General features: G+C 45.8%; 1 protein-coding gene across 1 annotated transcript in view; it reads right to left on the minus strand.

Moving 5' to 3' along the window:
• FLT1 (fms related receptor tyrosine kinase 1) overlaps positions 1-15,736 on the minus strand; it is a 176,200-nt gene that overhangs the window by 91,672 nt on the left and 68,792 nt on the right. Inside the window, exon 12 of the mRNA XM_045465730.1 lies at positions 1,080-1,194. Coding sequence (XP_045321686.1) covers positions 1,080-1,194 — 115 coding nt within the window. The remainder of the gene's footprint in view (positions 1-1,079; positions 1,195-15,736) is intronic.

The following is a 15,736-nucleotide window of genomic DNA, read 5'->3' on the forward strand; positions in this document are numbered from 1 at the left end:
GCTTTGGATTCCACGTGTAAGTGAGATCAGACAGTGTTTGTCTTTTTCTGCCCGACGTCTTTCACTTTGCATAATGCCCTCCGAGTCCATCAATGTCCCAAGTGGCAGGACTTCATTCATTTTCATGGCTCAGTAATATTCCTTTGTGTCTACACAGGCCACATGGTCTTCATTCATTCACTGATGGACACTTAATTTGCTTCCATAAATGGGCTACTGTAAGTAATGCTGCTATGAACTTGAGGGGGCACGTATCTTTGACACGGTGGTTTTGTTTTCTTTTGGATACGTATCCAGAGTCAAACTGCTGGATTACGTGGTAGTTCCGTTTGTAATTTTTGGAGGAAGCTCCAAAAACCTCCATGTCGTCCATAGTAGCTGTGGAAATTTAGAGTTTCGCCAACAGGGCACAAGGGTTCCCTTTTCTCCACATCCTCACCAATACTCATTATTTCTTGTCTTTTTGATAATGGCCATTCTGACAGGTGTCAGGCAATAGCTCATCGTGGTTTTGATTTGCATTTCTTAGGTCAGGGAATCCTAACATACTGTATGTGTTCGCATACCCTGAGTAAGGTTTTGCCCTTGCAAAGACAGAGGGGGAAAAACAACATATTTTGTGAAATGGAAACATTCCACTCGAGCCCTAAGTCTCGTACCAGCTTATGTTTATCGACACCCTACTTTGTGGGTTATCAGGGATTCTCAGTCCTGGGTCCATGCTAGAATCTCCCAGGTAATTTTTATGAACCTTAGGCTCTACTCCAGAGATTCAAATGCGATTAATAATTCGTGGAGTATTCTAATACTCAGCTAGGGTCGAGAGCCATTGATATTTGAGAGGTAGCTCCTTTGGGACCTAGTACTCATTCCTTTGGAAGTGGTGGGCCACTGGAGAACCGAGCGCGAGAAGTCTCAGAGTATCTGTGCACGAAGACCTGTCTCAGATCTCGTCTTTCTTCTCTTTGAATTTTTGTTTGAGCATTCGAATGACTTCTGGCTCTAGTCAACCTAGAACCAGGAGCTGAGCGTGTGTTTTTAAAATAAATATCTCAAATGCACATTTTTGCAGACAGTACCTTATTCTTTCCTTCTATTATTGCCGTGCGCTGAGTGATGCTCTCAATCCTGTTTCCTACGTTGCTGTCAGGATCCAGGATCAGGGGCTCATCATTATTGGAGCAGAAGTCATATCTATTTAAAAAAAAAAAAAAAAAGTAGGTCATTACTCTGTTGCTCTGTAGCATGGTAGCATGGTCCAGTCCAGGGTGACAGGTGAAATCAAAATCATCACTAATCAGTGATGTCCTAAGATAACAAGATAACAAAACACGTTCTCTTCTTTCCCTTGGAGTGTCCCCCCATATCCATCCTTAGAAGTTACAAACAGAAAACACATTTTGCTTGAACTGAAAGAAACCCACACCAGCGTATCTTCGTACATCCTTCCTGTCCTAAATGTTAAATACCAAGTAAAAATGCAAAAATTAGGAAACTGAATATCTAGATTTTAATGAGTTCATGGAAGAGGAAACATGCAAACACAGGGGGGAAAAAAAAGAAGTTACGTTAATGAATGGAAACCTCAAGGAAATAATAGCATTCACATCTACAAAAGGTTGGCTTTTAATCAGAATATTCCATTATACAGCTGATTTTTTTCCAGGGCTAATTAAGTGTATATGGAAACACACAGCATGAAGCAGTTATTAAATTCAGTCTATTTCTTTCCAAGTTTGGGGATATCATGAGAAGCTCTTTAACTGCTTAGGCCTCGAGTGTTTAATTATAAAACAATCTCCTCTGTTTCTAAAAGTCCATGAAATCTCTTATTAAGCTAGCTAGTAGAGTACCCTTTTAAAAACAGAAGGTAACATGCTCTCTCAAACACACATTATTATCAGCAAACTACGGTTTTCGTAGGGTTTACTACTCAAATTTTGGTGTAAATATTTATTTGCCATGTATCATGTTCTACATAACCCAGGTTCTGCGTGAATTAAAAAAAATCCCAACAACAAAAAAGACACTTCTGTCCACTCTGACCCGGTCAGGAGTATCTTCACTGGCCTTGCTGCCTGCTGGCTTTTCCCACCTCAGACCATCCCCCGAACGTTCGCATTTTTAGTGGAAACCTTTCTGCTCCAAAGTTCCAAAGGGCATACTAAAGAAAGCCCAGGCTTCCTTGTCTGGCAGTCAAGATCGTCCACAACGCATTCCCTCCCCAGAATCTGTGGTGAGCAGAGAGCCTGCTGGGATCTAATTTATACGTGTTGTGGGCAGATTATGGAGCTTTTCCAACCAGCAGGAACTTCAGCCTCCAGGCTGTTCCAGGAGGAACAGCCCAGTTCCAGAAAGAATGAGCGGTTGATCCAGGGTAGCCAATGGCAGCAATGATTGACATAAGATGATAGAGAATAAAGTAGGTGAGGAAGAAGGTCGCATAGATGGGACTGTGATGACCAGGAAAAAGTTCTGTGATTATCCCTCTCCTTGAGCTGAGAAGGGGCTCCGGACTGTTAAACCACTGAGTCTCTCTAGGTGGTCTCCCCTCCGGGCCTGTCAAGTCCTCCCCCAGAGCACTGACCCCTTTCTAAGTGGCCCCCCTGGGCCAGCCGCTCCAGGGGATGGGGCCCCATCTGCTTAGTCACTCCGTCCTCATAGTAAGGCAAGGGCCTAGCGTGTAATTGGCACTCCATTAACACCTATAAACATACACACCTGCACGGGGGACAGATACGCTGTTTCTAGTAAGAGCTTTCATTTAACTGTTGGTTATTTTCAAACATACTGGTTAAGGAGAGACCTAATGTACTAAAGCCCCACAGACTCACTGCCCAGACTGAAGTTATCAAGATTTTGCCACAGCTGTTTGGGTCTATCCTTATTTCTTTCCGTTTTCTCTTCTGTGAAGTATTTTGAAGCAAATCTCAGACATCGTGTCATTTCAGCCCTACATATCCCTAAAAGAGCACACACCTTCTACGATAACAATGCCATCATCACGCCTAACTGTACCAGCTCCGTGTATCAGACTTGCCCACATGTTTTTAAAATGTCTCTCTTCTAGACTCTTAAAAATTGAGAACAAACTGAGGGTTGATGGGGGGTGGGAGGGAGGGGAGGGTGGGTGATGGGTATTGAGGAGGGCACCTTTTGGGATGAGCACTGGGTGTTGTATGGAAACCAATTTTACTATAAATTTCATATATTGAAAAAAAATAAAATGGCAGGAGATATTTAAGACATAAAAAAAAAAAACATGCCTAATATGGAGGCTAAATAAAATTATGCTCATGTTGTTTTTAAAAAAATAAATTAATTAAAAAATATATATAAAATAAAATAAAACGTCTCTCTTCTACACAAGTTAGATTATAAAATTTAAAATAAAAAAGAACAGTAAGGACTGGCCGTTCCGTAAGGAGGGTAAGCGATTTCTGCCAGATATGCCTGATCATCATCAGGGAAAATCGGTCAACATCTGAACTGTTACTGATTAGTAGAAGAAAACGAACCAAGAGGAATGATATCCTTTCTCCTCTAACTTGAAACACGTTAATGCCACAGTTTTGAAATCACACGTCATCGCGCTCTTTTTCGCGATCGGTATTCTCCGTTCTCTAGACCGTAACATCCCTGCCCTCGCATCTCTCACACACACTCAGTACGCACACGGGTATATACACGGGACGTCTGCCCCCCACGTAGCTGGGGTTTCGTGCACACGCGCACACCTGTATCAGGCCAGTGCGTGTGTACTTGGTACCGTTCCCAAGGCCAGTGCGTGTGTACTTGGTACCGTTCCCATCGAAGGGCGGAAGTTCTCTTGTACCTGGAAAAGAAGCTTTGCATTTCATTCTTTCTTTTCCCCCCAAAGAAGGGACAAAGATCCAGGGACGCCTCACGCGGAGATCTTAATTGCATCCTTTTGGTCTTCAGGAAAAGGCAGAGAAATCTGTTGGAGCCCAGCAAGTCTAGGCATTTCCCGAGGGAAGCGCGGTCTGCCGAGTTCACGTGGGGCTGTCAGCCTCTGACCCCCACCCCCGCCCCCAAACTCTGAGGGCGCTGACAGTGGCACCAGCCCTCCTATGGACACCACAGGCCGGCCCCGGTGCAAAGGTCCTCCGAGTGCACAGGACAGATTCTGTGGCTGTTTTCTAATTTGGGGACTGCTTTTTTTTTTTTTTTTCCTTTTTCCCTCTTTGTAATTGGAACCATAAAAATAGAAGGTCATTTAGGAGCCTGACTATATAACAGCACTTGAAAAGAGATTTGGGAGGGGGGGGGGGGAGGGGAATTTGCCGAAGCCTTAAGAATACATCAAGCTCTTGAGGAAGTAGATTGTGCCATGTTTGAAGATGCAAAGATAATCACTGTGCTGGGAACCGTCTTGAGGGGGGAGGAAGCCGAACAACAAGAGGAAAGCAGCGTTCACTCCTGATTTCGCACAGGAAGCCCACGGCACCTCCTGTCAAAGGGAGATAAGAAAGCTCCCAGGCACTATTCTGGACAAGGCCACGGTTATCAGCTTCAGCTCCGCGCGGTCCTCTCCATGCGCCCAGCCTCTGTCCCTTGCCTAATGAGCTTTCGGACTCCTGCCTCCATTTGCATACAGCGCGCCAAATACAAGAGCACGGGGGGTATTTATAACCATCGAGTCGCAAACGATTTCCGGGGTAAGAGTGTACTCTGTGTCATCTCATCAATTGCCCTGGAGGTGAAACAAATTCGCCTTGGACTAGAGATCGATGTCAAGACGTTAGACCCAAACGGCCGATTATGTACCCAACACACGGCGCTGGAGATCCCTCCGTGTGACACGTCAGTCTAACTGCAAGAAGGAACCATCTGTGAGACTCTCCCACCTGGTCTAAGTAACCGGGTGGGTTCTTTCCGCACGTCCTGGGAAAACGCCACCCTCCAGAGATGTGCAGGACTCTACAGACCCGCAGGCTTTGGGTTGAGGTTTCCTGTAGGGGTGACGGATGTGCCCTGTTCCCTTCACATTCATAAATATCTGGCTCCTCCGTGACCAAGGACAGATGAAGCCAGTCTGGGGCCACAGACAAAGGCAAAGCCAACACCGAGGTCAAAGCTACAATCTTCACTGCTGGTCCTCACAGGCAAGCTAACTGGCCACAGGCTATCACACACAGTGTGCAATGTTATACTCTACTATAATAAGGGTATTTCCTACACGCTAAGCACCACGCTGAGTGATTCGTATACTCTATCTCCTTAATTCGTACAACATCCTAAAAAGTAGGTACTATCATCCCCCCCTTTAACGGATAGGGAAATTGAAGATTAGAGAGGTTAAGTACATTATTACCCAAGGTCAAACAGCTAGTAAATGGCGGAGGCAGATTACAAGTCAGTAATCTGATTAGTAAACGGATTACAAATTAGTTCTGACTCATTCCAGAATCTGCGCACTTAACCCTTACTCCATATGCAACACAACATCCATCGACTGTCCTCGCATACCAAGAAATTGTTAGCCTTCAGTGCTGCCTTGTGTACAGGAAGAAAAGGCTTCTCAAACATTCACTACACAAACTGCGTTACTGCGCTGGGGATGTAACGGGTTGTTTTGCTTTGTTTTGTTTTGGTTCTTTTTTGGCCCTTTGTGCTGTAAGGGTCAGCTTCTTTCCAAAATTTGGCAAGCACCCTCATCACGCAACCAAAACATGTTACGCGCCCAAAGTGTGCACGCTCCACGATTACAGCTTCTGTCAGAACTCCTTTTGTGATCCGAGTCTCTGAACTCGGTTCCTATTCACCTTTACAAATCCTTTAAGTCACCTTGACAGGAAATGCCGTACAGATTGTATCCCAAGGTGTCCCTTTGTGTTCACCTGTGCATTTCTTAGTGCTGGCTTTGAGCAGTTCCGATTTTCAGACTGTCTTCATTCCTCCTGCCTCTCTTTCCCCTCCCCCCGACCTCAAAGGCAGAGCCCACACTTTCTTTAGAGGATGGACTATCACATCTCCTGGAACGAGAAGGGAGAGTCCAGCTGGGTGGGCTTTAGCCGCGGATGGTCAGTATCTGTGTATTCTTTGTGTGGCGCTCTCCTAACGGCCCGACGCTTCACTGAGCCTTTCTAGAAACTGACCACGTATTCGGGGCCTGTAATGGTACCCAAGCCTCCTACGGTTATCTAGCACAACTTCTCACTTCTTAAATGATTTCTACCAAATTTAGGAACCACCCCAATTCCGGAAGGTCTACTCCACAACCTGACTCTCAAGTTGAAGACACAGGGGTGTGGTTTGTTTTGGACTGCCTTTCGCCCCATGGTAAATAACTGATCCGCTGACCTTTCTTTCCACATTTCGCTTCTGCTAAATCCTGACTCTCGGTTGGTGAAGGGAAACCGGCAGTTACTGGGCTGATACCACTGTGCCTGAGCTAGGGAGCTACAGACATTTACGTCCAACTAATTCTCGCAGCCCCCCTTCGGCGAAACAGGCCTTATCATGCCGGTTTCAAAAATTGCTTTACTACGAAGGAAGCCAGGACTCAGAAGTAGCAGCCCGGACATCAGACCCCAGATGGTCTCAAATCTTTCTATCACACCAGAATTCAATCCATCACGCATGACACGTTCTATTCCCAAGAAACCTCCCCAAACGCTTCTCACCATGCTTCACAGGGTGAATCTGGCTCAGAGTCACGGGTGAGAGGAAACCTCTGGGGGTCCTCGGAATCTAACTGGTGCAAAGTCAGACACCGAGAGAAAGTGAAAAATTGCCTTTCAAAAGCACCTAGTCCTTTGGCGGAGGGTGAAAGGGGCAGAGGGATGTTTTATAATTATATTTTTGACATAAATTCCGCTTTGTTTTGATCATAAAAATGTTCTGATGCTAAAATTATAGGAACTCTTGGGCTCCTACTGGCTGAATTTTATCACTTAAAAAAAAAAAACGTGCAACAAAAGAACAAATCCAACTTTTATCACCATCTCTGTCTTCCCCTGTGAACTACCTGTGTGGGCACGATTGCTGGACATGTTCTAGGATGCCCTAGGATGAAGGACACGTTCTAGGATGTTCCAGGATGAAGCTGGCCTGTTTGACTATGAACTCCAATACACTCGTGGCGGGCAGCTGACTTTAAAGAGGGCCTCTGGGGTGGGGGTGTGCAGCAATGGGCTGCCTCTTCGAGCCTGAGTCATGCCTAGGAATGAATGTATGCCTCAGTTGATAATTAAAGCACAATTAGTTGGAAAAGAGGCTCTAGAAAGCTCTATGAAGTCTCAAGGTGGAGAATAACCTCCCTCTCTCTTTTTTTCCTTCTTTGGACGATGAAATCAGAGGACTCCTGGTGGGGTGGACCCTGCTTCTCGGTTTAATGGGGTCTGACTGCACGTGCTAACTCTGATTAGAATCTGTACAGAATACCGATCATTTCAAGTTAGGAAACAAAAGGGGAGAGCAGTAACGAAGAGCAAATCGAGGCTGCAAAGTGTCTTTAAAGAAGAAAAAAAAACTAGAAAGGGGAAAAAAAAGACCACCTGGCAGCCTGCCAGAGGGCACGGCCAGGACTGGTTGCCCATTAGGGCGCACCCTCCTGTAGAAGAGCCTGATGTAAACTTTCCTCCGCTACTGTGCGTGTTGTGTCAAGACATTAGTGACGGTGTGCCTGAGCCATCCGATGAACAGAATCTGCAAACACTCTCGGCTCCCCTCCTCTCACGTTCTCTCCAAACAAATAAAACAATATAGGGGAGGGGCCGCTGGCAGAAAAAAGGTGTGGAGTTGGAAGGAGTGTTTAGACAGAATGGTTCCTGCTCCTCGTCCTCCAGGAAAAGGGCCTGGGCCTTGGGGGTGGTCACAGGGTCACGCCGAGGGGATTCTGGACGAGTGACGACTCTTGCGCACGGAGAGGCCTTGTGATGCCTCGGAGCCCATACTGAAAACTACTTCTGGTCTGCATGGACAGGGGGGAGCGGAGGCGGCTTTTCAGGGATTGAAGGCTCTGGCCCAGCTCCTTGGACAATGGTGGAGGTGATCCAGCGCCCTGACCACCTCTGTTTCGATAAGAGTTTTTCCGTGAGCGTCTTGGCCTGGGCCATTTCCTGCTCTCCAGGGTCTCCTGGCCCATTCACACTCAGGACAGGGCCTGTCTTTCCAGGCTCTGCCTTCCTTCCTTCCTTCTCTCTCCCTGCTTGCTTCCATCAAGAACTCCAAGCTCTCCCTGATTCCGTCCCTCTTTTACAGAATCGGAGCCAGGGCCGAGGCATCCTTGCAACCCTATCACCCGGGTGACAAAGGGTAAATACTCATGTGGCCACACCCGGATGTGGGTCTTAACAGGAACGCCTACTTTGTTCATTCCTTCTTCTCCTGAGTGGAAGGCTGGTCAGCTGAGGAAGGGTGATCTGATAAATAAGAAATCTTTAGCGAGATCTCCAGAGTGGCCACCGATAACGTCTTTTAACTTAAGGAGACTTAAAGTGTTACCTCTAAATATTTCAAACTGTTGCTGCCTTTTGATTTCACGGAAAAGAAGAGAGCGGATTACTGGTCACATAGCTGTCAACGTGCAAATGTCCAGAGAGCCTTCACGGGGAGAAGCGGGGAAGCACGACATTAGGAACGTAGACTGTGCAGCTAGTCTGATCCGAGTTCCAATCACGCTCTTACAACTTCCTAGTTCGGTTACCCTGGACGGCAAAAGCCCAACCTAGAGAACCACAGTCCCAGCAAACTGCTCATAGGATTCCCAGTCTTTTCAGTACTTTGAACAGTTCTGAAATAGAGGGATCGTATCACCTGTCATAAATGTTGCTCTGGTGTTAACGCCACTGATCAGCGCTAAGGGCTCTGATGATTTCCGGCCCCGTGACACTCACTACAGGAGAAACGTTGCGGAGTCTGTGTACTCCACGTCCCAAGGATTAGGACAGGAGAAACCGCTTTTCTCAGATTTCAGTTCTCTGGAAGGCTGTACCTCTCTTGGTTTGTTTTCATCTGATGGGCCCCTTCACCTTGCGAACGTCTATTTCATTTCTCTTTCTCTCTCTCCACAACTAGAAAGTAAAAGCACATGGGCCCTATCTCTGCACTAGCCTCATGGCATTTTCTCCTTTCATTCAGATTATTTGTTGTACTCTTTGTGAACCGCCTCAAATCCCTTGGGAAACAGATGTGCTCTTGGCCTTGCCGACTCAAAAGAAGCCACCCCATGTTCCTATGTCTTACCAGTTTTCTTACAGGGGTTAAAAGGCGAACAGCAGGGAGATGATTCACAGGAGATCCTTTGCATCGGTGAACACCAGGGTGGCACTCAACGAGTCAATCGATGCAATTGCTTAGCACCGTGCCTGGCACACGGTAGATGGATTGATAACGTTACTTGTCATTTTATTATCTCCCTAGGTTAAGAACTACTTAAGAGCAGGGGCTATGTCCTGTTCGTGACGATGACCTCAGGGCCTAACCCGGCCACCCCGTGAACACGAGAGGGGAACACCCACCTCTTGCTCCGTTGGCTGTCTGATGAGAAGAGTGACCCCTGACGATGGCCTGACTAGATGTGGACTCAACCCTGTGTCAGGCGTCAACCCTGCCATCCGTCACTTACCTCAAACGTGCTGAAAAACGGGGCACTGTTGACCCTCAAATGACCTCACATGTATCCCCTCAACTAAGCACCGTGTCACCACCATCAGTGTCTGTCCATTCACGGCGAGGAGTGTTAATGGAGACAGAGGGTCTGCCTGGGACCTGGACGAACTCCTCACCACATCATCCATACGTGACAAACGGACACTCATGGACAATCTCAACTAAGACAGTGACGCTGACATGTGGAGAAGCATCTTCTGGTCTAACAGAAAATAGAAAACCAACCAGCAATGGTCTTCGCCTTTCCTCAAGGGTGGACAAAAATATTGGCTCATAAGTATTAGTCCCATTCGATTAAAACAGAAAGATACACATTCATACATATTCCATTTAAGAAGTAGAATTGTGTCCTCTGAAAAAAGTGGAAGACCTAGTTCCTTCTGTTATTAAGGAACATGCACATCTATTGAAGAGGCAAGTCAAATGCATGCTCACGTATCAGAATATTTAAAAAAAAAAAAATACCAGAATATAATTGAGTGCAGGCGAGTGAAATGCCAAGAGCCCGTGTGGTACCATCGCTGGACAAGACTGGGGGTCAATGAACGTTTGAATTGCTGAGGCAGAACTCACAAATGCGAGGAGATTCAGGATAGTATAGCTCCTTTAATTTCCTAAAACAATCTGAAAATTCTGCCATTTCTGGTCCCATCTTAATTTCTTTGGAGTAAATCACCTTCGTCAGAAGACCTGCCTAAAGACGCAAGCATGTTTCCTGGGAGGACATTACCCTAACGGCATGGGACCATTTTGTCAGAAGACTGTCAGCTTTCACAGCGTACTAATATATGCATGATGCCACCTCGAAAGGAAACGGCTTTGCACCGGGCAGCCCCAGAGCAATCCGAAACTACTGGACAACTTCCAGCAAATAAACTTCCGTGCAGTGCACCAGCCACGGAGTTAAATACTCGATATGCATTAGCTCCTTTAATCCCCCCAAACAATCTTAGGATGTCAGTGCTATTATCTCTACTGTGCAGATCAGGAAACTTGGACCCACAGAGGTAGTTTATTTTACCCAGAAGCTGGTAGATAGTAGCAGGTGGCAGAGCCAGGGTTCGGGCTCCAGAGGCCACGGCCTTTAACCCTAGACTATATTTTTCTGCATCCTAACGCTTCTTAAAATTGGTTCTTGATATCATGAACATCGGCCCCTCTAAACACATTTGCTTTCTGGATCAGGAGCTTTTGCCCCCCAATTACTCAATTGAAGGTCTAAATAATTGTTGCAGAACCAATCCTAGTAGTGACAATGAAGTGACTGGTTGACGACGTGCCAGAAGACGCTCAATGAGAGACTCTGACATGTCAACCAGGGCTGGTTTCCTAACAAGGTACTTAAACTTTCTGTAAATGGTAATAATTACAGTAGCTGCCTCATAGAAGCTCTGTAATAATTAAATGAGACAACGCACACAGAGCACAAATCGAGCACTTAACATCCTCTAGGCAAGTGCTCAATAATTTTCAGCTATAAAAGAAATAAACATAGAAGTCCTAGGCCAGAGGGTCTTCTACTGGACATACTCTTCTATTTGGCTCTACGTGGTCTCTAAATACCCACTTTTATTTTCCTCACCTTACTTTTTCACCCTCACAAGACAGAATTTCTCAACAAGGTAGCAATTAGTGATCGTCTTACATCATTTTCAATGATGAAGGCAAGGCATATGGAACATTAAAAGCCTAAGGAAAGGCGATAACATGCCTCCAGCTCATTTTTTTAAAAAGCTCGAGTGAAAACCCACGTTCTTGGAGTTTAAGGCTTTGGTCTTCAGACATGCAGGACAGCATGTACATGACACATGCTAAGGACGTGCCACAGGAGGACGACAACCAAAAAAGGAGCCTGTGAAAGTCTATCAGTCTGTAAGAGTTACAGGGTGGGTCTGTGGGAAGGAGACAAAACAGCCAGGCATTAGCCAGGAAAGGGAATGATTGGCCGGCTCAACTGTTTAGCCCCTCACTCAAAGAATTCCACATCAGATCCGGATTCACTTTGCCAATTTTTGGCTTTAATTTTTCTGCACCCGACTCTGATGATCCGGCCAAATTCCTCTCCGAGCATGGCCTTTTCAACTCTTCAACCTACTCCCATCCTCACGCTACTCTGTCACATCTATGTTCCTTCCATTTGACATTCTAGGACCTCCCCGCCATCTTGAGGATTCAGATCTTATTTCCTCCATGCGGTTTCCTCTAAACCGCAGTCCTCACCACCGACCTCCACTGAAGCCATGATGGTTCATTTATTCAACCAGATTACGGGCACCTTCCATGGAGACTCGATGTAATGTTATGGTGGAAATAATAAAAGGGAATAATAAACAGGAAATCAGAGACTTGGGTCTAGTCCTGGGTTTGCCATTAACTAGCTGTGAGGTGAGGGATAATTCTTTATCTTTGAGCCAGTTTCTCCTCTATAAAGCTCTTTTTAATCGCTGAAATTCCCCAATTCTAAGTGAATTAAGCATTCAAAGTGACTAGATCAGGGCCTGCTGAGGCTCAGATTTGCAGCCACCATGTTTTTATTTTATTCAGTCATCAACTGCAAACCCTATGCTCTCTCTCCTTCATGGCCTTTTGTCCCCCCTTATTCTTCAACTCCTTTGCCTTCCTGTGCCTCTTGCAAAAATCCACAGCTTTGTGAGCCCCCTGAGGGCTGAGTGCTTGCTGAATCCTGATCCGGAAAATCAATCCTGAACAACCAATTAAGGGAATGCAACTTCCTTGCAAAGGATCAAATAAATACCCCTGCATGGGGAGAAAGTCCCAGAGAGGGCCAGTGCCACCAGAGTCAAAGTGTCAAGTGGACCGTTTGACTTGCTGCCCTCTTCAGGTTGGTCTGATTTAGACCTGCTCATCCCACTGGGGTTCATGCCCCCTCAAAGGGTCTATTCCCACCTGTAGGTCTGGGGCCCAAACCAGAGCAGGTGGTCTGGTCACCAGTTCCCAAAGCAATTGTGAAATGTGAATCCATTTCTCCCATCTGCTGCTAACCTCTTTCTCCTCGCCCCTCCCATCCTCGGTGCGACTCTGACTCAATGGGTAGACTTTGTGGGATCGCTGGTGACAAGAGTAAACCCAGTGGGCTTAAGCCAGTGCCTCCCCAAACCCGTCCCCTCAAGGATTTCTGCTCTTTCCACTGGGAACCCAAAGGGGTGCACTCAGAGGAGTCCCGTGGGATACCAATGGAAAGTAACCTTCTGAAATGCCAAACTACTTAGCCTCTCTTATTACCTGAAAACACCTGAGAAAGAACTTTTTTTAAGTTTATTTGTTTTGAGAGAGACAGAGTGCAAGGGTGGGGGCGGGAAAGAGAGAGCGAGACAGACAGAGAGAGAGAATTTTAGGCAGGCACTATCAGCACAGAGCCCAACTCGGGGCTTGATCTTACAAACCATGAGATCATGACTCGAGCCACAATCAACAGTGGGAGGCTTAATCGACTCAGCCACCCAGGCACCCCAAGAAAGAACTTTCTGAGCTTCAGTTTCCTAATGGGGAAATTATGTCCATTATGTAGCACTGCCCAGATTAGGGATAATATATGTAAAGGGATGAGGGCAACTGTGGCACCAGGGAGGGCTCATTGATTCCATCTATTATAGCTGTTACCATTAAGTAGACAGTGGCATTCAGGGTGACAAGACATCCCCAAGGCTTCTAGAGAAAGTATGAAGAAACAAGTTCCAGTGACTTGAAGTGCATTATAAGACACCACCTGGCCATAGTCTACATCCATCACCTCCTTTCTACACAATACATCAGGCTTTACTTTTTCACCTAAAAGGGCAGTGAAGTTACATTAAAAGCACAGACTAGAGTCCGTGTTTCAAGAAACAGTCTACTGATTTTATTCTTTGTGCTACACGGTGTTGGGGGGAAAAACAGTCTACTAAGTCAGTGGAGATCTAATCAAAATGTAGATTTCTAAGAGCAGGTGCATGTTTTATAAGTAATTTGCCCTATTTATCTAGGACCTAAGGCTCCTGTGCCCGGACAGTAATTTGTAGATTCGGTCATGAAAACGCCCATTCGATTCTTAACAATCTGTGAGCACGGCCCGAAATAATTTCAGAGACTCTGCCGATCTTTGCGAGGAACCTTCCCAAACTGTGTGTCGTTGCCTTCTGGTAGTCCTAATCCCGGGACGCTACGCTGAATTTTGCTCAAAAGATCCCTATAGAAATCATTCTGCGTAGACTTCCTATGACTCAGCCTTTTGGTTTAATTTAAACACATAATGAAATGCTTGATAGCAATTACAGGAGACAGTTAATTCATTAGAAACAATTATTCATCAGACTCGCTGTATTACCACGAGGAGTGGGAAAAAGAGGAACATCTCACAAAGCACAGAAAAGTGGCAGAGAGGCATTTGGCAAACAAACTCGTGCTCTGTTCTCAGGACTTTGCATGAAATATTAACAAGGGCTGTTGTCCAAACATTCACATTGGACAACACGCACTTCCTCGTCCAGCAATTATATAATAGAAAGCAAGAAGTTTCTCGTTAGTAAGCGAACGTTCACTTCTCGCTTGTGATGAAAGCCTCCTGGATAAGAGGGCCAGATTTATTTGAACTTGTGTGATCAAGCTCAAAGTGCTGCTACGATGGCCTTTGGCGCATTAGTCTTTAAAAGCCCCCGTTTCGATTCGAGGTCTTGTATATGGCAAATTAAAATTCTCGATAGCATGGCTGGCTTGAGTCCACAGATCCATACACACACTGCACAGAAAACATGTCAAGAGACACACGGATGCAAATCGCATGTATACTCTAGAGGAACGTGGTAAATATTAAAACATGCCGTGTGTGGTATTTCCAAAAGAAGGGGTCTTCTTAAGTTATGCTTCCCTCTCACACCTGATCTATGTTTGGCCCCCAGGAAAGATGTTGACCTTTTCAATGTTTAAGTTGTTAACACTTCCATTTTGTAGCTAGAAGACAGAATACGGGACATAAAACTCTTTCAATAGTAACAATAATAAATAATAATAATAGACATTCAAGCTGGCGGTCAATTAAATCCTTGAGTACGTTTCTAATTAACTACCATCAACAACTGTTTTGTTTTGGTCCTGTTCGTTGTGTGCATCAGTGGGGTATGTAGAATTATGCTTCTCTCAAACGATCTACCCCTCACACATCCCTAATGATTCAGGCCTTCCTCTTTTTGCCAATTTGCTGATGGAGACAATAGAGAGATGCAATTAAGCAAGCCCTTCTCGGAGTTCCTAGATGCCTCCGCCTTCCCTCATTTTGTAGGCTGCCTCCCATCCCCACCCCTACCAAGAAGGCCTGCGAACCACACTCAGCCCCAGAGTGGTCCGCTTTCCCTAGACCGCCCCCTCCCCCACCCAGTCCTCTACTGCTGGGCAGGTGGAGAGTGTTCAGAAATGGGACATCAAACTGGGTGACCGAAATTATTACTTCCCATGAAACTTCTAAAGCATGTAATTATTGGGAGACTCCAGCAGACGGGACTGGCTTTAGGGTTTTGGAAGCAGTTCCTCGAAATTCCACCTCCGTCTACGGGGTGTTTCTTCCAAAATCCACCATTTTCGCTCACAGGCAGAGCACTCTGCCCCCTTCACCTTCCATGAGCTGAGAATCCAATTGTAGTCTCACATTCCGAGGGGCTCGCTGGCCGAAGACCAAACAAAACAAGCACAGTTTGAGGGCTAACTGGGCAAAGAACGACAATGCCTTTGCTTGGGTGGGCTGGACGAAGACTGGAGAAGGTAGTCCAGGTTGGCAGTGAGGAAAATGTGGGTTGACACCAGTAGTGGGGAAGCTGTGGGGTTTTCTTTTTTCATGGGTAATTACCGGCATTATAATTACCGAGGCGGTTCTCCGTAGCACAGAACACATGCTTACCCGTCAGACTTTTCCTAACAACCATTGTATTTTCACGAGCTGATTTTTTCAGTGAGTTTGGCATTGATCCTCAGAGTTAATCCTCAGATCAAATTGCTTTGTGATTTGTAAGAAGCAGAAGGGAAACATCAGTGTGCAACAACTAGGAAATCATTTCAAGCTTTTTTGAATGGAGAAAACGTCATTTTTAAGTGATTTTCTCATTTCGCTCAT

The sequence above is a fragment of the Leopardus geoffroyi genome, chromosome A1, assembly GCF_018350155.1.
Source record: "Leopardus geoffroyi isolate Oge1 chromosome A1, O.geoffroyi_Oge1_pat1.0, whole genome shotgun sequence".
NCBI lineage: Eukaryota > Metazoa > Chordata > Mammalia > Carnivora > Felidae > Leopardus > Leopardus geoffroyi.